The sequence below is a fragment of the Ursus arctos genome, unplaced genomic scaffold (assembly GCF_023065955.2).
Source record: "Ursus arctos isolate Adak ecotype North America unplaced genomic scaffold, UrsArc2.0 scaffold_33, whole genome shotgun sequence".
Classification (NCBI taxonomy): Eukaryota; Metazoa; Chordata; class Mammalia; order Carnivora; family Ursidae; genus Ursus; species Ursus arctos.
In genome coordinates, this window is record NW_026623019.1 from 7,087,786 (window position 1) to 7,111,812 (window position 24,027).

General features: G+C 41.9%; 1 protein-coding gene across 1 annotated transcript in view; it reads left to right on the top strand.

Annotated features, from left to right (window-relative positions):
• The first annotated feature begins 1,506 nt into the window (after positions 1-1,506).
• The window catches only part of LOC113270235 (histone-arginine methyltransferase CARM1-like), a 248,725-nt gene continuing 226,204 nt past the window's right edge, over positions 1,507-24,027 (top strand). Inside the window, exon 1 of the mRNA XM_048218303.2 lies at positions 1,507-1,727. Within this exon, the coding sequence (XP_048074260.2) occupies positions 1,568-1,727 (160 nt within the window). The 5' untranslated portion in view covers positions 1,507-1,567. The remainder of the gene's footprint in view (positions 1,728-24,027) is intronic.

The window sequence follows — 24,027 nt, forward strand, 5'->3', positions numbered from 1 at the left end:
CATGGACGTGCTTGGTGCCATCAAGGCAGTGACTGACAAGGGGCAAGGACTAGGAGAGCGCTCTGAGGAGGCTGGAAGCGGGACAGGCAGAAGGATATAGTGAGGGCTGCATTGGGGCAGAATGCAGGTCCTCACACTAGAAACACAGCTCCAGCTCCTTAAAGGACATCTGATTCCTGGAGGCTTCCGGGGCACAAAGCAAAACCATGAGGAAGTAGGAAGCGAGAATGAGATAGGAAAGAAGAGCATGGTACTTAGTTGATAGAGACAAGAGACAGAGGAGGAGGGAGGAAAACTCCTTGGGAGGGAGTAAGGTGAGGAGTTGGAGAGGCCGTATCAGGGAGAGGACAACAGTGGGAGGTGGAGTGGGGGGGGGGGGAGACCCACCAGAGCAGGGCTTTCATAAAGCCTGGCTGGGTTTACCAGTCCGGGTGGGAAACTCTGAAGTTACAGACCCCAGGGTCTCTAGGGAAGCTCATTCTTACAAAGTCAGCCTGCTTCCTTAAGGACATTGTCTTCACGGAATCCCAGTGGATTTACCATCCTTGCTTCCTTCCTGCAGTTCTCTCTGCCTGGGGGTCACAGACCAAGGACACACAGAAGTTGGTTCAGAAAGTGAAGAAAAGTTCCCTTTATGTCACTTGAGTCTATGACTGTGGAGGACTCTGGTGGAAAGAAAGACTGCTTCCTTTTCTTAATCCCTGATAGCAGAAGACCAACTTCCCTCCGCACAAGACTAACATGTGATGGGGCTCCCCAGGGTTTGGAGCCCCTATCCTTTGACCCTGGAGCCAACGGGCTAGGCTGGATAGCTGCTAGAGTCAGGTGTCCACTTGGGGACAAAAGTCCCTGGGCTTCCTGACCCACGGCTAGGGAAAGGCTTCACCATCCAGCAGCGAGCAAGTTTGCAGTTCCAAGTGATAGGAGACAAATGTGGTCATTTGAGCCCAGACAGTTGCACAAAGGTCTCAGGGCACCCCCTCCCCCCCCCCCCCCCCCCCGCCCCGCTGCCTCGCTGCTACTGCTGTCGGACCCTGTCCGTGAAGGAGCGCTCAGCACTTGGGACGGTCGCTCCCACTTAGCCGTGAGCACCCCAGAACCACCTGGGAGGGGCGAGGGCTCACCCAGCAGAGAGCCCTGGCCAAGGCCATTTCCAAACCAACGCCCACGCCCGCAGAGCCGTCCCAGTGAACAGCAGGTGTCACCCTTCTGCTTCCAAACCCCCGGTGCCTCCAGGTGCCTCGCGCGCTCCCCAAAATTGCGCGTCGAAGCTGCGGCCTGGCGGGGTGGCCTCGCGCACCTGCGCGGCGCCTGCGAGGCAGGGGTCTCTGCGTTCCCGGGCACTGCGGGTGGCGGGGTGGGGGTGGGGGACGCGGGGACGCAGGGCGGCAGGTGCCCGCAGGAGCCAGCAGAATGGCAGAGGTCGACGCTTGGACTTGCGGTTCTGCGCGGAGGTGAGGAAAGTGGCTCGCGCTTCCAAGTCCCTCCCCTTCCCCCGGCAGTTTCTCGGGGCGCCCAGCAGCGCGGAGGAGGCGCCGAGAGGGCTCGGGGCAGAGGCGCTCGCACCATGGCCCGTGTCCCGGCGCGCCTGCAGTTCCGCGTGCAACTGCGCTTCGTGACAGAGGAGCAGCTTTTCGGGGCCGGGCCTCTCTCACTCCCGACCCCGAAGTCTCTGCAGCTGGATGTGCATCCGGCGGGGGAGGAGGCGGACGCGACGGTGACTGACGGTGAAGTACCGAGTCCCGCTGGAAAGTTGGGTCCGGGGGCGTGCGAGCACAATGTGCGCGCGCGTGGTGGGGGGGGGGGGGCGCGGCTGCGTGTGCAGATGTGTGCGGAGTGCGCGTGTGCTTTGGGGCGCGTGGAAGTGTGGGTTGCTCCGTCTCTGTCGCCCCCAGCAGTTGTGCACCCCGAGGCTCGCGAGGGGGAAGTGCCGGGCTACTTCCCCAGTCCCCAGCTGGCCCAAACTGCGTCTTTATTGCGCTCACGAACTTGGGTGCCGCGGGCAGCCGGGCCCTGAGAACTTGTCTTGGCGATAACTGAAAGGTGTCAAAAGCGGGGTCCGGAGAAGACAGGCACTCAGTGTCCTCACCGGGCACCTACTCGGGAGCAGAACAGGACAGGGAACCCCGTCTCCTAACTTCCAGGCCTGCTCCGCCCTTGTTCCCTCCTCCGGCCGCCGGCCACCCTCCAGCCACACCTGCAGCTTTTTGTGGGCCGAGTTCTGACTCCCGTGGGAAGGGCTGTGCAGCGTGTTCACCAGTCTCAGTGGCTGTCGCGGCCAGTGTGGTCTCCGCTAGGCATTACTTTTTGGTTCAAAAAAGGGATCTTTTACAAGGACGTGCGACCCCTGGGTTCCTGGAGCTGTGGGCATGTTGAGGGAGTGCTTCTAATCCTTATAGGATACTGGCCTTTTTTTCAGAATCCAAGGAAACCTATAGAACCTGGCCCCAGAAAATGTTAATTCCGGAGCACCAAACTTTGCATATAATTAAGAGGTGGTAAGGGCTCCGCCCTGTAGCTCGTATTAAATACCCCCTTCTAGTAAGCCGGGGGAACAGAGCCCCAGGCAGCTGTAAGCCTCCAGAGACTCCTGGAGTTTCTTTTCTCTGACCCTAACTTCTAAGATTCTGAGTATTGTTTAAAGTGCTCTGCGTTGGGAATTTCAGTGGGAATTCAAATAAGGCAAGTACTGATTTGCTCCTCTGTAATAAGGAGGATGCAGGTTCACTGCTCTATCTGCAAGGCCTTAGAACAGACTCAGGCACACAGTAGACACTCAATACATGCTTGCTGTGGAATGAAAGAAAACCTTTGGATATGTCTTCTCTCTTTACTCTGGGCTGGGCTGGGGAAGTCTGGGCCTTTAAACAAGAAATATTAAATGCTGTTTGACTGGTGTCTTAGCTGGAGTCTTGGCAAGGGATCAAAAGCCTTACTCAGCAACTCCTAGATTTCTCTTTTGGTTGCAAGAGGGAAAAAGTAGTTTTCAGTATTTCTCCTGGGAATTTTAAAACTCAAGGTGCCAGAAAAGAGTTCAGTTTGTCAACAGTGGTCATTTGATTTAATCTGTAGCCATGCACCTGGAGAAACAAAGGCACAGATTTGAGATTTACATATTACTTGGTGTCCTATGGATTTCTTTCCCACAAGTATGTGTTAAGAGAAGAAATACCTGAGGTTCGAGGGGAGTGAAGTTGTAGACTCTCCAGCAAGTTACGGAACGCCTGGCCTATGTGGACGTAATTATCTCACAGAGACGAATATGCTTTCCCTTAATGCAGCAAGGGAAAGAGGTGATCTCCATGGTATGGATTAGACCAGACTAACGGAAATGGAAGGAATAATTACAGCTGAAGCAGGAAGTCATTGTCACGCGATTTCGACAATTCCTTGGGAAAGAATCACAAACAAGAAAGTGGAGAACTCACTCTCTTAACAGCTTAACTCCTAAAATGCAATTGTTAAAGCTTGCTACGGAAAGTTTTGGGAGAGAAGCTATTCTGGAGTTGTTTTTTTAGTAGCTCATTTTACTGTATGACCAACTGGACCACTGTGAATGATGGGCAGGCAGAGCAAGTTTAAAAACAGATTCTTGTGAACTGTTAGAAGAAAGATTTTGATGTATTCGAATATCATACCCCCAGTAGCAGAATTTCGAATGGCTAGGATTTCTCCTGGGATGAAGTCTTTTGGATGGGTCCAGAGTCTCTAAGAATGGCTCTAAGCAATGTACCTTTAGAAAATGATAACCATTTCTTAGCTCTTCTGTGGAATTAGTTATTAAATAGGTAGGCTAGTTATTAAACAAGTGGAGTAACTGGGCCTGGATTCAAATCCTGGTACTACCATTTATGAGCTGTGCTGCATTTAGCCAGTTATTCACCCTGTGTCAGCTTTAGTTTCTTCATCTGCAAGGATGGCAATACACATGTTAAACCATTAAATAAAATAATGCATACACCATGCTCGGTGTAATGCCTGGCATATATTAAGAGCTCAGTAACTGTTCACTGTTGTTGTTAATGTTATATTTACATTCTGTCCCCAAAACAACAGTTTTCTCAGGCTGTTCTGAGGAATAGCTGGGCTGTATTTCTGTGAAGATGTTCTGAAGAAAACTTAATTAAGTCTGGTAGATAATAACTGGGAGAAACAGAACAATCTTTTAGATTCCCAATCTCAACAGCTTGTCATGTAAAAAAGGGAACAGAACAGGAGAAACCAGTTTATTCTCATTTCAAGCCCTCCAAAATTGACAATGATTTTATGAAGGGAATGCACCAAGAGATCCAGCACTCCGGCTTATAAACTCTGAGGAGACAGTCATTCGTTCCTTTTTTTATTTCTTACATACATATTTTTTGAGTCTGTGTCCTACCACAAGCCTGCCTGAGCACATGCCTGATTCATTCTTTTATCCCCAGAGCCTTCCACAATACCCAGTACACACAGGGCATCAATAAATGTCTCTTGAGTGCATCAGTGATTTAAATGAAGAATGTTTAAATGTTGCAAAGATAAAACTTCAACTACTGAGCACTGTGAGTGCAGAATCTGAGTTGTCCCCAAATGATTAAGACACTGAGTTGACATAGAGTCTAGAGGGATGTTTTAAAATACAGTATATTCATAGAAAATTTGAGGTATATTAAGGTCAACAAACCAGGTGACAAGTGCCACTGAAAAGTTAGTTACTCATAGTCCCCAAGAGAGGGGGGCACACCACACCATGGTGGCGGGCACAAGGAGAAGCAATAGGTGGGTCTGGGGGGCGGGGGGGCAGATGGATTAAGGGGAATTGTGGGTAAGAGCCTTCACTGTGGTTTCTGTGGGAAGGAATGGGGGAGGCAGGGTTAGCAGGCTTAGGTTGGCAGGTTTGAATAATTTCAGTGGGCTCTGGGGGACTGGGGCTGTCCCGAGTTGTCCGGCACCTGGCCTCAGGTTGATTATGGCAGGTGGATAGTAGCCTGGAGTGTGAGAGCCCAGTCAAGGGGGTTTTGGGGTTTTGGGCTCTGGATTGGTTGGCTTGTATTTGAAAAGTGTGCTTGCAGATGAGTTGTTTACTATCTCTAGGAATTGGCTAACCTAGGAGGGGCAGTCTCCCTAAGGTCAGCAAGACCCCAAATGTCAAAGCATCAGAATACAAAAATAAAAGACATGGCTAATACAAGGGAGATTCAGAACATAAGGGAATTGGTAAATATAGTATATAGGGTGGGGGTGGCTGGCTGCTGGGCTTGCAGGGGTGGCTGCAAGTAGGAAGAGCCTGTGGATAAGGTCTTGAGTTTAGGTGATGGGGGGAAAATATTATCTTCATATCTCAAGTATGTGAAAGAACTAGAAGGTGGAGAGAAAGCAGACCACAGGTGGGAGATGGGTGTGCTTCTTCTCCACCCCTTCCTCCAAGGTCAGTGCCGTGATGGGGGGCTGGAGGAGAAAGGAATTTAAGAACCGAGACTGTATCACACAAAGGTTAATGGTAGACTGGATCTCCAGGAGAGAAGAGAGAACATTTCTTCCCTTGCTCAGTTTAGAACTGTCTATTAATTAACCTGGAAGAGTTAGGGAAGTATATAAATAAGCCACATAGATAATCAAGTATAAAAATGTGGTAATTTTGTCTCTGAGGTATTTTAAAAGGATGCTAGGTTTTTTGTTCTCTCGCGGTTGCTCATCTCATTAGAGGAGAAAAAAAGAGCAGAAGAAAAGTCAGAGAAAGACATCCTTTGTATCACATGGGAGTATTAATCTCCCTTCATTAAATTCTGTGATAACAGACTCCGTAAGTTGAAGCCTATGATCAGAATCCTGAAGTCAGTCACCTACAAATGATATAGGCATTCATTTACTTTTCCTTCAGCAAATATTTATTGAACACATGTTCTGCGCTAATCACTGGGTGAGCAATACATGAGCTGGATAAAAGCCCATCTGTATGGAGCTAATATTTTAATTGGGGGAAGATAATAGCCAATGACATAGCAAGACAATTTCAAAGTGAGATAAATGTTTGGAAGAAAACGAACCCACTGGAAGAAAAAAAAATAGAAAGGGAGGGAGGCTAATTTAGAGAGTGATCAGGGAAGGTCTCTCTGAGGAAGTAGTATTTGCTCTGAGGCAGGAAGGATGGAAGGAGCCAGCTAAGCAAAGAACTAGAGGGAGAAGACGACAGGCAGAAGGAATGGCAGGTCGAAAGGCCCCGAGGCTGGAAGGAGTTGGTGTGTTCGGGCTGGCCAGTGGAGCCAATGCTCATAAAGAGAGACGGGGAGTAATGTGAATTCAAGTTAGCGTTCCAGTTATTCTTGGAGCATAACAAGCTATCTCTAAACTCGGTAACTTACAAATAACTGTTTTATAATGCTTCCAGATCCTGGAGGTTAGGAACCAGGCAGGGCTTGGCTGGTGATTCTTTTCTCCTTGTGGCATTGACCGAGGCCAATCATTGGAACTCAGCTGGTGGCCATCCTGGTCTGGGGGATGCAAGAATTCTTCATTTACCTGGGCTGGTGTCTGGGCTGGTATGATGGTTAATTTTTTGTGTCAGTTTGGGTGGGTTGTGTACCCAGATATTTGTTCAAACATTATCTGGATGGTTCTGTGAGGGTGTTTTTGGATGAGACTAACATTTAAATTGGTGACTTTGGGTGAAGCAGATTGCCCCCCAAATGTGGATGGGCCTCAGCCAATCAGTTGAAGGCCTCAATAGAACAAAGACTGATCTTCCCCAAGCAAGAATGAATTCTGGCAGCAGATGGTCTTTGGACTTGAACAGCAACACGGGCTCTTCCCTGGGTACTCACTCTGCTAGCCTACCCTGCAGATTTTAGATTTGTCAGATATATGTACACACACGCACACACACACACACACCCCCTCTGATACTGTTTCTCTGGAGAACCCTGACTAATAAAATGGAGATGACTCAAAGATTAGGACCATCAATGGGGAGCCTCTCCACATGGCTTGGCTTCCTCCCACATGGCTTCCTCACACCATGGGCTTCTTCCCCAGAGACTCTTAGTTCTAAGAGAGAGTTTCCCAGCAGACAAAGCAGAAGGCACATTACTTTTTGTGAGGCACATGTGGAAATCAGTCGACATCACCTATGTCATACTCTGTTGATCAAAATGGTTGTAAGTCTACCTGGGTTCAAGGAGAGAGCGTGTAGACTCCACCTCTTCATGGGAAGAGTGTCAAAGAATTTGGAGGCAATGTTTTAAAACTGCCATTATACCAGCCAGGTCACACGGGATGTGATATACATGCACACATCACTCTCTCACTAATGACAATTACTGAAACAGCTGACCAGAGAGCCTGGGTTTTGATATATACCACAGTGGACTTCCTAATTCTGTCCTGAATTGAACTTGCTCCTCCTCACTCCCCCCGCCCCGCCCACTTGGTGAGCAGCCCCCAAAACACCATCTCTGCAGGCAGACAGTCAGGAAGCAGGTGGCAGGGGTTTGAGATGGGCAGGCTCCTGTCCTTCTCCCAAGGACATAAGAGAACCCTGAGGGGAGAGGTGTGGCGTAGAGAGGCTAGAACTGCCGTTGGGACACAGTATTTCTTAACGGGGATCAGGGAGCATGTGTGCTGGGGAAATTCATCATCAGAGACATTGCAGAGCAGTGAGCATCCCTGGCCCCTTGTCGGTAAATGCCAGCAACCCCTCTCTGGGACCTCAGTTTATATGACAGTGAAGAAAACCTTCCCTCACGCCAACAGAACTCCCTTCGTGTGGACACATGGGGAAGGACGAATGCAGAATTCCCTCCCCTGCTCCCCCCCGGTTAATCAGACTCGGGATACCCAAGCGCTTCTCCATCTGTCTGAGAAACACCATGCATGTCCTTGCACGGTAGTCCCTCTCCCAAACAGTAGACTACTCCTTGCATTCGCGGTCACATCCAACCTTGCTACATTTACTCACCGCAACTATTCGACATGATGGTTGCACTGAAGTGTTGTTAAAGGAATCCTGCCAAGTCACTTTCCTTCTCTTGTTATATTACCAAGGGCAACACTTGCATGATTTCATTATAGCTTTCCAAGAAAGATATCTAATGCACCTAAATGGAGACCTCAGCTGGACCTGGTTTTGTGTTCCAGTGTTATGGGGTGCACACCCGCGAAGAGAGAGCATTCCTGTCCGCTGTCAGGCAGCCTCGGTACCTCGAATGGATGACAAATATGAAGCCATTCAAAGCCCTTGTGTGTTTGAGTCTAAAGACACCGAGGTGAAAATACGTGAAAAGACTTGTTTGCCAGGCTGAATAAAGATCCTTTCAAATTCCCTTCTTCCCCTATTTTCAATAATTGTACCAAGTTGTGGTCTGTATTGAGTATCCATGAATACACCAGTTCAAAGACAGGCCATACATAGAGTCAGTGCCACGGGGAAGGGAAAACAGTCCTGGGACTCTTGTGAGTAAACTGCATAGTTGTCCCTTAATCTGATGAGTTACTCCTTGAAACAACATGGTTATCGAGGCAAGAAATTTACATATATTACTGACGTCCTATTTGTGATATGATGACTTTGTGTTGTGACTGGCCACAGGATATCTGAACTAACCAATTGCTTTCACAGATGCGGCTTATAAAAATTTAGCAGGAAGTTTGAAGTGGTAGCATGGAGTGAGCACACTCTTGTCATTAGCATCCTGTTCCTCCCAGTGTTGTCCCCCCTAATAAGTCCCCGGTGCCTGGGAGCACTCCCCAGACCCCTCAGTTCCCTCCCTTCTGCAGCTAGGCTTTCACACTGAAGATTTGCAGATAAAACCTGAGGGGTTAGATGTTCCCAGTGAATTCACATTTAATCCCGGACAGCCTCACTCAGAGGAATGACTTTACCTTCTCGAATAAGGGTTTTTTGGGGGGGGTATACGAGATTTCTGAGTATCCTAAATTACTGTCTAATTATTATATTTATCTCCATGTAGTAAGCTATGCCTTTGTGGTAGGTGCTAGACACACTATGTCTAGCCTCACTGTAAGTGGGAGGGTAAGTAATATTGACATTATTTTATTGGTTCATCCGTCCCAAGTGTATCGTCCTTGAAACCTGACTCTGTCCCCCTTTCCATGATACTGTCTTGTGTTTAATTACTCAACCTTTAACCTGTGGTAAAGTTGAACATCTAGCCACAAACCCAAAGTCACATAAGCCCACAGGATGAGAAAACTCTTTGCTTGTGGCTTGAAGGGAGCTAGATCTATCGGTAAGCTTAGAAACCTGAGTGAGAGAGTAGAGTGACTGATGGTGGTTCACCTTTTGGCATATTTCAGGCAGAGTTAAGGTTTTCTAACTCTGGGCCAGTCATCTAAATAAAATCGTGTGACCTTCTTTTGTTAATGGTTTCTCACTCTTTTAACCCTGTTTTATAATTAGGGCGGTGAGGTGGTTGGATTAACCAGATTAGATTTCCCCATTTATTAGCTTCATGACCTTGAGCTTACTGAACCTGCCTGAACCTTTCTTAGTTTTCTCTTCTAGAAGCTGAGATAATTTTTACCTCATAAAGTCATGGAGAAAATAAACAGAATAATGAAATGTGAAAAAAAAGCAAAGTGACTTCTGTTAATTTTCAAAGTAAATAGGTTCAAAATTATCAAATAAAAATAACACAAAGATATTTGGCAAGCAGTCATAAAGCAAAGCTACCAGTTTTATGGATCTTACATTCTAGAACCATTCGGAAAGCACCAGGATACTTTGTTCACATTGGACTTCCTGCAAGACTGTTTGAGAAAAATAGACTTTGTGATTCTAGTAGATTTACTGTGTGTATAGTTGTCTTCCACTGAGTCCGTAATGTCAGCCTCTCTACTGAGGAATCATTTCTCAGGGCCTTTTTATGTGCTGTTTCTTCTGCTTAAAATGCTTTTCCAAATGCAGGTCTCACTCTAGCCTTTGGTTTATTTGGGTCCTTCTCATCCTTTAGTTCAAAGTTTGAAAGTCCTGTTTTGAGAAGGGACTTCTCGTCATGCTATGCGCCCACTGTTCCCACTGTGTCCACCACCATATTTCTCAGCCCTTTGCTTTGCTTTCATGGCAATTACCACAACTTGTAATGAGAAATAAAAGAATTTTATGATTTACCTTTGGTTAAAATTGAAGTTGGAATCACAGGCCACAAATCACAAGAGTATTTAATGAGAAACCTTAAGAGACAGGGAAGAGGTTGACCCAAATGCTTCTGAGAGTGTAAGAAGGTTCAAGTGTATTTTCCAATTAGCAACCATAAAGGCATCAAGAATGGTGAGCACTAGCCAGGTCAGGAGAAGGGACTGTCTCGGTCAGCGCTGTGCATATTCTGAGTCTTGTCATCATGAAATTGAGCTCCTGGTCAGTGTCTTTACTAAGAAGGGCAAAAAGGTCTCCAGTCATATTTTGTTTTTAACCATAGAAAGCTTATGGTGATCTCCTGGGAAATATAAGTCAACCTTGAGGCCATTATGACTGCTGAAAAGCTTGTTTAACATGTTTGTTATGGGAAATTGTATTTACTTACTATATGTATATTTTAGAAAATCGCATTCTTTAGCATATTTGTTGTAGAACATTGAGTTTATTCACCACGTTGTGTTGTACACCACGGCACTGTGACGAATAGCTTACCAACTTTCTTCAGTAAGTCTCCCTTTAATCAGTGACAGGAATTCATTTTATTTATTGATTCATGCAGTTCATACTTACTGCATACCTGCCATGAACCAGACACTGTTCAAGGCACTGGGGAAATGGCAGCGTATTAGTTATCTATTGCCAAGTAACAAATCACTACAGACTTAGTGGCTTCCAACGATACACATTGATTACCTCCTCATTTCTGCGGTCAGGAGTCTGGGCGTGGCTTCAGTGGGTGCCCTGCTCAGAGTCTCTCAGAACCTGCAATCAATGGCTAGTACTGAGATTTCATATAAAAATTTGATTAGGGCGGGATCACTTGTGTGGTTCTTGGCTGAATTGGGTTCATTAAGTGCTATTTACTGAGGGCCTCAGCTTCTTGCTGCCCATTTGCTGGAAGTCACCTCCGGTTCCTTGGTACATGGGCCTGCCCAGCATGGCAACATCCCAACATGGCAACATTTGTCTTCAAAGCCAGTGAGAGAGGGAGGGGTCTGATAGCAAGACAAAAGTCTCAATCAGATGTAATCATGGAAGTGACATCCTTGACCTTTGTCAGAGTCTGTTGGTTAGTCCCTAGGCCAAACCATACTTGAGGAGAGAGGATTACATAATGGCGTGAATACCAGGAGGCAGGGATCATTGAGGGCCTTCTGGAGTCTGCCTGCCATAAGAGTGAGCAAAAAAAGGTCACCACTTTCACAGAACATACATTCTAGCATCATTTGGAAAGGATCAGGATCTTCGTGCTGGACTTCTGACAGGCCTGTTGGAGAAAAAGACATTTGGGACTCTAACACAAATTGCTAAACACCGTGGAAAGAATCCTTCTCTCAGTTAGTTATCAGGTGTAGTCCTACCCTCAATCTCTCAGGGACTTTGCAGTTAAATTGCAGAACCAGAGCATGTCTCTCAAAGTACACAAAATCTCCGAGCGGAATTATACTATCGATGGAACAATAAATCAGCTCCAGCGTGCTTCTGGCTTCCTGGTCCTTCGGACTACTTTGGAGAGCAGGATGGAGGGGGCCCCTCTTTAGGATTAAGACAGAATCCTGTCGTGGTAATTTACGTGTAGTTTTCAGTCAGCATGACTTCCAGCATGACTTCATTTCTTTGTGTGGAGGGATCAGCTAGCTTTTCTTCTTTGTGGGGAAGAGATGTATTGAAGAAAAATCTGTGTTTAGGTGTAGACACTGAAGCAGGTTCAAGTCACAGGGGAGCCAGTGCGCTGTGCTTTCAAATACTAGAAATTCCGGTGACTTTTATGGAGTGAAACAAAGAAGTCAGTGTGATATGGGGAAGGAGAAAGAGGTAAGGAAGAAAGGGAGGGAAGAAGAAAGGACGCTAGAGCCGTCACTGTGTATGGCATCTTAGGGGGTACACAAGGGGTACGCTCGATGGATAATGCTGTTTTCTCGAGCAGCCGTGCTTTATGACTCTAAGTCATCATCTAAAACACGCTTCACAAACCTTGACATTTACACGGTCATGGGTTTCGAATTCATGTTTTAAAAAATGTGGAGATAGATTCTGGATAGGCTTGAGAGAACAGCTATGCCTTGGAACTTGAGTATCCGAAAATCAAAGATTAATGCAAATCCATCAGTCAGAACTAGGGAAGAGGAAAGTGGGTCTGAATGGTGTGCCTGGCTTTTAGCCTAACCAAGTAAGTGCAGCTAGTGACGGTGCAGATCCCCAGGTGAGCATTGCAGGTGAATGTGAGATGCAACGCTCGGAAAACGAGCAGGTTCCAGAAGTAGCCTAAGACTTTCAGAGAGAAGAACAGACCTGAGATGCACACCCGGCCATCGGGACTGGAATCTGAGCCCCCACAGTGCTTCCCTGTGCTCGGAAAACAAAAGGTCTCTATCATTGCTTTGTGAATTTCCTTTGGATGAAGCTTATTTTTTCCTTACAGGGAGACTTTTTTTCTCATTTCATATTTTTTCTTCCTCAGAGAAGGAAGTTTTTTTTAAATCCCATGTCTACAGATGACAAACGCTTCAGGGTGTGAATGCTGTTTCCTTAGATTTTTAGGAATCTCAGATCACAAGAGCAGAGAACATGTCAGCTGTAGGCAATGAATATTAATTTTCTAATCTGCAGAATAGTCATAGCATTAGAAGAGACTGTGGTTCAGAGACGTGGAATAAATGTACAGGCTCAGCCCGCTCATACATAAAAGAGCCGGCCTGGAGCTCAGCCCCACTGTCCACTTCAGCTCTCTCTCCTGCTCTCCTTGGAGAATATTTAGAATGTGCTTTCTTTACCAACTTAGATGATTTTTCTCTCTCGACTCACAGGAATACTTGTGATTTTTCTATCTCTCTCTCTTTTTTCCGTGAAGCATTTGATTCCTTGGTATCCCAGTTAGACTGGGAATACATTATCTGGTGTCAAAGCAATAGCACTTTATTAGCATTTCCCCCGTATTCTGATGTGGTTCTTCCCTTTCAGCTTCTTGAGGGCGGGGCTGTGTCTTAATCATTTCTCTGTTTCTAGGGAGACGTGCAGTACGGTCTGATTCTAGGGGGTACGGTTACTTAGCTTTCGGGGTAGAAAGTGTAATTTTTACTTGGAAAAGATGGACCTAGAATCCACATCAGCTTTATTCTGCCATAATTACAGTGAACTAAGTTTTTTGTAACCTTTCTAATAAATTAACCAAGTTTCTCTTTTTGCTCTTATTGGTTAATTTTGTACCTCTTGGAGCAAATCCTTTCCAATCAGAACATGTGCTGAACTCTAATAATCCAACAAGTGAAGGGGAGCAGTGGAGCTAATTTGCAGTGTCCGCCCCAGCAAAGCATCACTTAGTGTTTTGGGAATCCTCTTCAGGCTTCCCCACTCTTTTTTCCCTGATTCTTTCCTACATGTGTTGTTACGCTTTTAATTAGCTTAGCTCACATGGGGCCAAACATATTTGCAATGTGTAGATAACAACCACCTTTCAAAAATTCCTGGAATGTCTAACAAATCAAGTTTCCCAGAATGCTAGAGAAGACACTTTTCTCCATGGAGCTTAGAGCTCAGGAGATACGGACTTCACATCATTTGAAGCGGCATGGCTGCCTTTATGTCAACATCTTCCAAAGCAGTATAGTCTGTCATTGGCAAGTAGCAAGATTATAAAATGCCATTGTCATTTTCATTGTTTCTGATAGTTATTCATTCATTTATAATTATTTATTAAGCACCTCTCATTGCCTGCACCATTATAAGACCTAACCAGTAATCAAGAATAACCAGTTTTTCTGTATAATTCTTACTCTTGATAATTTCACCTACTACACACATAGACTGTTGTCAGCAGAGTCCCACTACTTGTGAAAAGCACATGCTGGCCTTTACCCTTCTTCATGTGGTCCTCCCGAATGCACCTGTGGAGCCCACCAGCTCTTAAGTTCAGAAAACGAAATTTCTATTATAGATACCCCATACCACAATATTAACAGAATGGGAGAAAAGAGATATGTAACCCAGGAGAACTGAGGCACAGGAGTAAACAAGGCTAGAAAGAACCATAAACTCATGTTCATCTTTTTATGGTAGTCCCAGAGAGTAATTACCAAATATCATCATGTTTCCTATGCAGCAAACACATCTCTTAGTGGATACTTGCATACCATGTAACTGCTCCCCAAAATTCTGCTTTCCTTTTTGTCTCATATTTTTCACTTTCAGCTAGTTAGCTATAGGGGTGGGGGTGTCTGTCTTTTTGCACAGACCCTCAAATACACATAAGTCTTTTGTGCAGTCTTCCCACGTCATTGCAGGCATAATAGTACACGCCAACAGTTTACTAGAGAATTAGTAAACCTGTTTTGCAGTATGTATTCTGCAAGAGTGGAAAACTAGGGCTCTCATAGCTGTCATTAGAAGTATTTTATATGGTGGGACAATATTATTAAGCATGAATTTCCTGGGTAGTTGAGCTAATGGTCATGGTGTAAATCCCAATCTCCCATGGTGTAAATCCTCCATAACAGAAATAACAAGAAGGAGGACTAAAACTCATGCTCTCAGCATCAGAAGAAGACAAAACACTGTCCAAACTTCAAAATACCTGCAACTATACAAATAAACACAGAATCCTGGTGAGTTATCTCTCACTGTGAATTACGAGGGCAATCCCTGATCACTTTTGTAGACTAGAGAAGAAAAAACTAGCAGCAGACCTGTTACTGATCTAAAGTCATCACCATAAAGTCCGCCATAAGAGTGAAAAAAATGGGGAACAAAAAAAGTGACCTTGTAGATCAGGAAACCGACAACAGGGAAGAAACTTAACATTGCAAATAAAAGAGGCAGTTTTGGAAAGGTGACACTTCAGGAGAAGAGAAGGAGTTTAAAATGGAGAGGCACCTTTTGGAAACCACAGGCAACGGAGTGGTAAAGGAAAGCACTGTGATCCTACAAGGCAAAAGAAAAAGCAAAGAACAAACATCCCACCCAAAAAGCCATCCAGTAAATCTACCACATGTTACTATCGATAGAAAAATGTAGTCTTGAGCAAGGTATCTCTTAAAACACTCCAAACCGCCCATACTCAGAAATGCAGAAGCATAACCAGCCTTCATTTCTATATACCTACCATGAAAATACAGCAGTAAATGAGAATTAAATTAATTCAGTGTCTGACAATTCCACCCACTAAATGAAATAGAGTAAAATATTCTCAAAGAAGCATTTGGGGATTTCAAAAACAAGTCATTTCAAGACAGAAACTTAAAATCCAAGGATAAATGGATACAGAATAAAAAAGACCAAAATAGGGGTTGATTAAATTCAGGAAAAGCATTGAATAGTCTAAATTATATAAGAAATTAGGACTAATTTAAAAATTCCCTAAGAAATAAGAGATTCAAATGAAAACTTAATAAGAGCATTGAAGAAAATTAGGAATATATCAAGAGAATAAAAACAAGATTAAAAAAGAAATAAAGAGTAAGAAAGTGTTTGAAATGAAATGTAGGCAAAGATCATCCAATTAGATATAATTGGAGTCTCTGAGAAAAAGATATAAAAAACAATGGAACAGAATTAATATTTAAAACTGTAACTTTAAAAAAAAACCTTATTTCTTGTAAATAGAAAGTTAGAATCTAAATATTGAAAGGGCTTACTGGGTACCAGGATCTATTGGCTCATAACAACTAACTCAGACCTATCTGAGTAACACTTTAAACTTTATAAAGATGTCTTTTAAAGTCTTCAGAGTTACATGGCAAGAAGATAAAATACCTTACAAAGGCAAAAGTCCTGGGCGGGCTTTAGATGTTCGAAAACATATTTGTTGTTCAAAAACAACATACAAAGGGCATCACCAGTAGAACAGCATTGTTGTGTGTGTGTTTTTAATGATGTATTTATTTGAGAGAGAGAGAGAGAGAGAGAGAGAGAGACAGAGTGAGTAGGGGGGAAAGAGGGAGGGAATCTTAAGCAGTCTCTCTGCTGAGTGCAGAGCCTAATGCTGTGCTCTGTCTCACCACCCTGAGATCATGACCTGAGCTGAAATCACAAGTCAGATGTTCAACCAACTGAGCCACCCAGGCGCCCCACATTGTTGTTTTTTTATTTAAATGCAGAAACTAGGAATTTGTATCTAAGAACATCCTTGAGAATCTATTGGAATCCCACTAAGATAGAAGTGGATGAGCTTCAGCAGAAGGACTGATGGTGAAAGTTTGATGTACTTAATTGTACATACAACATTCAGTAAAAAACGGGCATAAGGATAGAAAAATGTATGTGATATATGTTCACATAGTGATTAAAGGAAGACTCACAGCCTTAAATACTTCTGTCAATGAAAGGGGAAGGAATGAAAGTTAACAAATTAAATTCCAAACTCAAGAAGCTAGAAAATGTTAAAAAAAAAAAAAAAAGGAAAAAGAGGGAAATAGTAAAGAAACGTAGATTTCATTAATAAGTCAAAATCATGGTTTTTGAAAAAATTAGCAAAATATACAAACCACTAACTAAACTAATAAGAAAGCCTAAATATTCAAAATAAGAACTGGCAAGGAAAAAATAATCATTAAAACAGAAGAATTTTTTTTAAAAATTAGAGATTCTCTTGCCAGTATCCATGCAAATAAATTTGAAAACCTGTAAAGAATGGGCAATTTCCTAAGGAAATTGACTCTCTTAAAAATGGAAGCTTACATACACCTATTTTCATCAAAGAAATAGAGACAGTTATAAGGAAGTTGTTCCATAAGGGAGCACCAAACCCCAATGATTTCACAGGGAAGTTCCACCAAACCTTCAGAGACCAGATAGACCTAGTGCTTCATAACTTATTCTAGAGTATTGAAATTATTTTTAAGAAGTAAAGCTAGTGACAATATAATTAAAAAGTTATTGCCAATATCTTTTATGAATATTGATGCAAAAATACTTAATATAACCTTAGCCAACAAAATCTAACATCACAATAAAGAACTGATAAACCATGATTAAATGACATTTATTCCAGAATGCAAGCTTGGTTCATTATTTGGAACTCCAGTAAAGTAATACACTATGTTAACAGATCAAAGGAGGAAGAAAAGATCATATGCATAGCTCCAGAGATGCTAAAAAACCTTTGGAAAAGATCTGATAGAATTAAAATATATAACTCATTCTTAAGCCGCATCTTACTTCATGGGAAAACACTAGAGGCACTTCCACTAAGATTAAGAACAAGGAATATATGCCTACTGTCTCTACTACTATTTAGTCTTGTCCTGGAAGTAATAGCCAAGGCAGTTAGAGGATAAGGATAGGAAAAGAAGTAAACTATTTGGGTTTGCAGGTAATATGATGATGTACTTGGAAAAACCTAGGGAAACAAGGATAAAACTTTCCCTCAATATAAAAAGAATTCAGTAAAGTAGCAAAATGGAAAATTAAGTAAGGAAACTGACAATAACCAATTCGTGGACATAATGGTAGAAAAACCCCATTTAAATAGCAGCAAAGGATGAGTGTACTTCTTAATACCCATCATCTACAAAGAACTTCTCAAACTTAATATGTGAGAAACAAATAAACAAATCATAAAATGGGCAGAAGATATGAACAGACACTTTTCCAATGATGACATACAAATGGCTAACAGACATATGAAAAAAAGTTCAAAATCATTAGCCATCAGGGAAATTCAAATCAAAACCACACTAAGATACCACCTTACACCAGTTAGAATGGCAAAAATTGACAAGGCAAGAAACAACAATTGCTGGAGAGGATGTGGAGAAAGGGGATCCCTCCTACATTGTTGGTGGGAATGCAAGGTGGTACAGCCACTCTGGAAAACAGTGTGGAGGTCCCTTAAGAAGTTAAAAATTGAGCTACCCTATGACCCAGCCATTGCACTACTAGGTGTTTACCCCAAAGATACAGACGTAGTGAAGAGAAGGGCCATAGGCACCCCAATGTTCATAGCAGCATTGTCCACAATAGCTAAATCATGGAAGGAACCAATATGCTTTTCAACAGATGACTGGATTAAGAAGTTGTGGTCCATATATACAATGGACTATTACTCAGCTATCAGAAAGAACGAGTTCTCAACATTTGCTGCAACATGGACGGCACTGGAGGAGATAATGCTAAGTGAAATAAGTCAAGCAGAGAAAGACAATTATATGATTTCTCCCATCTATGGAACATAAGAACTAGGAAGATCGGTAGGGGAAGAAAGGGATAAAGAAAGGGGGGGTAATCGGGATAAAGAAAGGGGGGTAATCAGAAGGGGCAATGAAGCATGAGAGACTATGGACTATGAGAAACAAACTGAGGGCTTCAGAGGGGAGGGGGGTGGGGGAATGGGATAGGCTGGTGATGGGTAGTAAGGAGGGCACGTATTGCATGGTGCACTGGGTGTTATATGCAACTAATGAATCATCGAACTTTACATCAGAAACCAGGGATGTACTGTATGGTGACTAACATAATAAAAAAAAAACATTTAAAAAATAAATAAATAGCAACAAAGGATGAGTGTACTTCTTAATACCCATCATGTATTTTACCCATCCTCCCACCCACCTCCCCTCTGGTAACTGTTAACTATACTAGAATTAAAATAAAAAACTTAATAAATATTTCAAAAATAGCAACAGGGGAGATTACATGCTTAAGATAATTTAACACTAAATTTGCAAAAACTCTTCTGAAAGACACGAAAGTATGTGAAATTAGTTACACTCCCTCCCCTATTGGAAAGGATGACTCACATCATAAAGATGTCAGTTCTCCCTAAGTTAATTTATAAATTTAACACAATCCCAATAAAATATCAGCAAACTTTTTGTTTAAATGGAATTAGATGATTTGGTACTAGAGCTTATTTGGAACAATAAATAAAATAACCAGTAAAACACTGAAGAAGAAAAGCTATGCAGGAAAAGTAACCCTACTGTGCATTAGAACACATCACAGATGCTCTACAATGAAAACATGAAGAGAAAGACAGGTCAGTGGAATAGAATGAAAAGTCCAGAAATAGAATATCTGGAAATTTAAAGAAGTAATTTTAAATCATCAGAGCAAAGATGGACTTTGTAGTATGTTATTCTGGGCAACTTGTTAGCCATTAGGAAAAAGACAAAATGAGGTCCATAACTCACATCATACACAAGAAGAAATTCCAGATGGATTAGAAATCTCAATATAAACAATAAAATCATATAAGTACCAGAAGAAAACATACATGATTCTTCTCTTATCGGTATGAAAGAAGGGCTTTTTAACTGGATTCAAAATACTGTATAATAAGTGATTAGTCAAATTTACTACAGAAAAAAACAAAAGCTTGCAACTAAAATATAAATGACAAACCGAAAAGTTTTGCAACAGATATCACAAATTGTTAATATCTAGCATTAGCGAAAAAGCCAGAGTGGAAAAGAATATCTATAATTTGCCATGTTTTGTTTAAGAAAGAAGGAGAAATAAGAAACTATGTGCACCTGAAATTTATGCCAATGAGAAGGAAAAGAAGGATGCATGAAAGACTAATTATATTGGTTACCTAAAGGGGGTGGGTGGGAATCGAATGCAAAACGTAGAAGTAATTGAAGGAAGAGGGTTGACACTTCTTAATATACACGTTTTTGGATAGCTCTCACTTATTGAACTATGCTAATGTTTTATAGACTCAGTATAAATAAAAAAATCAACATGTATGGGGGACTTCAAGCTGGAATACAGGCAGAGAAATAAAAACAGTATTTTGAACAAATAACCACACTAAAGATTCTGTGAGAGATAAATTGAGAAAACAGAAATTCCCTGATATTTGAGCATTGTAAGCTTGAAAAGTATTTTACCTTACTCTCATCTTGATCTCCTTCTTGTTAGAAAGTTGTTTGTACTAAAGGAGGAAGATGCAGTAGTTTCAGGAGGAAAAAAAAGCGCTATGTACCAAGAGTGTGGGGGGTCTGTGATAAAATGATAGATGAGGGGTGAAAATGGCATTCTAAGCTTAGACCCAGGCAAGTCTGGCTGATTCAGACATTCTGAGCTTGTGGCATAGCTGATCGATGCAGTATCTTAGATTATCGTGCTTTGTTATTTATGCTTTTAATTCTGGTTTGAAGACAGCGATAAATAGCTAAAATAAGAACCATAACAACATTGGATAAACATATAGCATTTAAGAGATTTAAAGTTCCGTTCTGAGCTCTGCCTTAAGGAAGTAGCTTCATATATCATTTCTTTAGATGAGATCAGAATATTTGCAAATAAAAATTCGGAGTGTGTGAAAATAGATTAAATTTAACGTGCTTTGTTTTATATTGGTATAATATGATTTTCATAAGTAAAGAAAATCATCAGTGGAATCTGGAAAAATATTAAAACCTTTTTTTATTAGGCCTGTGGGAGACTTAGAAGTAAATAATACAGTCTATAGGAACAATGAGCAAGCAGGCATGTGCAGAAAAAGAATATCTTTATGGTTTAGTCTTAAAATATGAATGTTTATTTTCATTAAACATCAACTAATAAAAATCATCCTGAAAAAAGACATTAAGATTTTGTAGACAACAATAATTTTCTATTAGGTAACAAAGCAATTTCTTAAAAATTATGTTAGTTGTTCTCTTATAAAAACAAAAAAAGTCTACTCTATTCACGGGTTATATAAGTCAAAATGTAGTGGGCTAGGTGGTGATGTCCCTGTCCTAATTCCCAGACCCTGTGAATATTACCTTATATGGTGAAAGTATTACCTTGTATGACAAAAGATGTGATTAAGTTAAGGGTCTTGGGAGGAGGAGCTTATCCTGGGTTTTCTGGGTAGGCCCTAAATCTAATGACAAATTTCCTTAGAGAGAGAGGGAGATTCTGCAAAGAGGAGGCGTTGTAACCACTGGTCCAGAGATTGGTGTCATGTGGCTGCCTTATAGTAGGGGAGTCTGTGCCCCATAATCTCAGTCAAATTGTATTATTTTGAGACTGAGTAAAAATATAGCTCAACATTGCTCTGGATCTTGGAGTTAAATATAGATCACCTAATGACCATTGCTAACCACACAGAATTTGAAATCGAAGAAACATTTGCTCAGACAAGGATATATCATAGTAGCGATGATACTTTTTCTTGATATAGACCCTTTGGAAAAACTCTTGAGTATGAAAAAAAAAAACCTCCTAAATATTTTATAGTATGAAAGGGTCGACTGAATAGTTTGAGACCATAGGACCTGAATCCATCCTTAACTTTTACATAAGACAACATGACATGTAGGGAAGATTGCAGACTGAGAGTCCGTTTATTCAGTTGCATTACATTTTTCTAGATTCTTTCCCAGAAATCTGTAAAGTGTCAGTTGTCACATTAATGGTTATAATGGGTTGGCGGGGCATCTCTTGTTCTAAGGAAAATAAGCTCTTTAGAAGGAAGTGGAGATATTCAGAGTATCAAGAAGGAATGCATTCATAGGAACATATAAACCCATGAATACTTTGGACTGAGAAATAGGGAAGCTGGAGTGATGTCAAGACGGGAGTGTGTAGTAGAATTCCTGACCTAGTGGAAGGCACGGACGGATGCTACATGCCTGGCAGCGATTGCCACTTAGGCGTAGGTGAGGTACAGGAATGGTGAGAGACTCCACTTATCTGGGTATCCACTGGTGAGGAACCTGAATTATCTGCCATGTGGTAGAGATACTGTACTAAATAAATGTTTGAGTTTTTTGGTCGACAGTTTCTTCTTTCAGGAAGCAAAATAATTGGTCCATCCTACACATCAGGGAAAAATTATTTAGAGATGTGAAAATGATGGGAACCTTGGATAAAAGTGGCCCCATTATAGCAGGGAGAACTCTGGGCATTTGGAGGTATGTACTCTAGACTTTAGGAAATCTACGTAACTTTGTTCAGGACTCAAAATGCAAAGATTGTCCATTACGATTGAGATATTATTAAAATTGAAATTCTCATAAGAATAATTGCGTGTAATTCCAATGAGGAACAAAGGGCTGACACTGTTAGGAGACTTCATGACTATATGAGGAATTCAAGAACAGACTTTAATTGCCATGAATAAAAAGTATGAAGTAAAGATATAAAACTGGTATAAATAATTGCATAATACACAGAAGAGTAAGAAATTATCAGGAAACCTACAATGTAGCATGTTGAAAGGAAAGGAAAGTAAAACTTGAAGGATTCTTAAATGCTTTCCTGATGTGCACCACCATCTTGGGGTAGATGATACAATGTTAATTGGTAATAGAAAGCAGACTCTCTTTTGCCCCTCTATTCTTTAATAAGGTGACCAGAATTCCAGTTTAGGTGGAGGGATGGAAAAAGTTAAACTCTCAGAGGTTCTTAACTTGGGATCCATAGACTCCCAAGCAAACCACGGATAGAATTCAGACAGTTTATGAACTTGAACGGGGGAAAATACATCTTTATTTTCACTGACTTCTAGCTTAAATTTAATATTTCCTTCAATTTTGAATGTAGACAACAGACCACAGTAATCTCAGCATTGTGCTTTATCACTAATAAAATCACAGATATTTTCATATCGTATTACAATACTTGCAGTAGCCTCAAAATATCCCTTATGCACATCACTGCTTTAAAATTACAATAGTTATTAGACCTTGTTATTTAATTTCTTTAATAAAGCATATATATTATTATATTTTGAAAACTATATTTCAAAATTAGTTTTCATAGTAATCTTATACATTTTATGCATTTAAAAATATTGTTCTGAGAAAGGACCCATGGACTTCATCAGACTGCTCAAAGGGATTTATAGAATGAAAATTTTAAGGACCCCTGAATTATTAGCTCCTCTGAGTGTGTCTCCCAGATTGAATATCCCATGTACTTGGAGAGTGGGGAGAATTCTGAACTGAACTTCTTTGTCGTCAGGGAAACTGGAGAGTCACTGAGGTAATGAATGATTAGAAATGGGTAAATGTCATAATTGTATCTAGATCAGTTACCTTGGCCTTAATATTCAGTAGACTCTTTCTTATATTAGGCCTTTAAAAAGCTAGATTAGGAAGATAGGGAACAGTAGTTCCCTTAGGACTGCACGTAGTATTCCTGTGATCTTTCTGGAACCTGGATCAAAGCTCCCCAGCAATCTCTGTGGTCAAGAACATGACTTCACACCACGGCCCCATATTTCACCTTGAGGTCAGTTAAAAATCGACCAGACCTTGCTATGTCTACCTTCAGCAGCGCCCCCCTGCCCGCCCCAGTAAAGCCTCTATGGCCATTCAACCTCTTTCTTAAGGACTGTGCACCCGTCACGGTTTTCCTCTCCAGTTCGTCTCTTCTCATGATCCTTGGTAACCTCTGTGACCTCAAGCTTTAATTTCAATTTGACCATGCACCACCTTGGCCAAACTCCAGAATTTATTATCTACCAGAAACACTCCATCTCTGAAATCTCAAACTTCAATATCTATGGTCTAATTCCAACAGGTTGGCCTATCTGTTAAGCAGATGTTTAAAGATGATAATTGAATTAATAGCCATTATTTAAAAATGGTGAGATTTCATATGAAAATCTGGATTTTTCAGCTTTTTATAAATTGGAGGATTTACAACATTGGCACAGAAATCCTATGTGGCACGGAATAGGGCTGCCGCATTTTCATTATAGTTCTTTATCTACTCAAGAGCTTAGGCCTTTTTTGGGGCGCCTGGGTGGCGCAGTCGTTAAGCATCTGCCTTCGGCTCAGGGCGTGATCCTGGCGTTCTGGGATTGAGCCCCACATCAGGCTCCTCCGCTGGGAGCCTGCTTCTTCCTCTCCCACTCCCCCTGCCTGTGTTCCTTCTCTCGCTGGCTGCCTCTCTCTCTGTCAGATAAATAAAATCTTTAAAAAAAAAAAAAAAAGAGCTTAGGACTTTTGGTTCTTTTT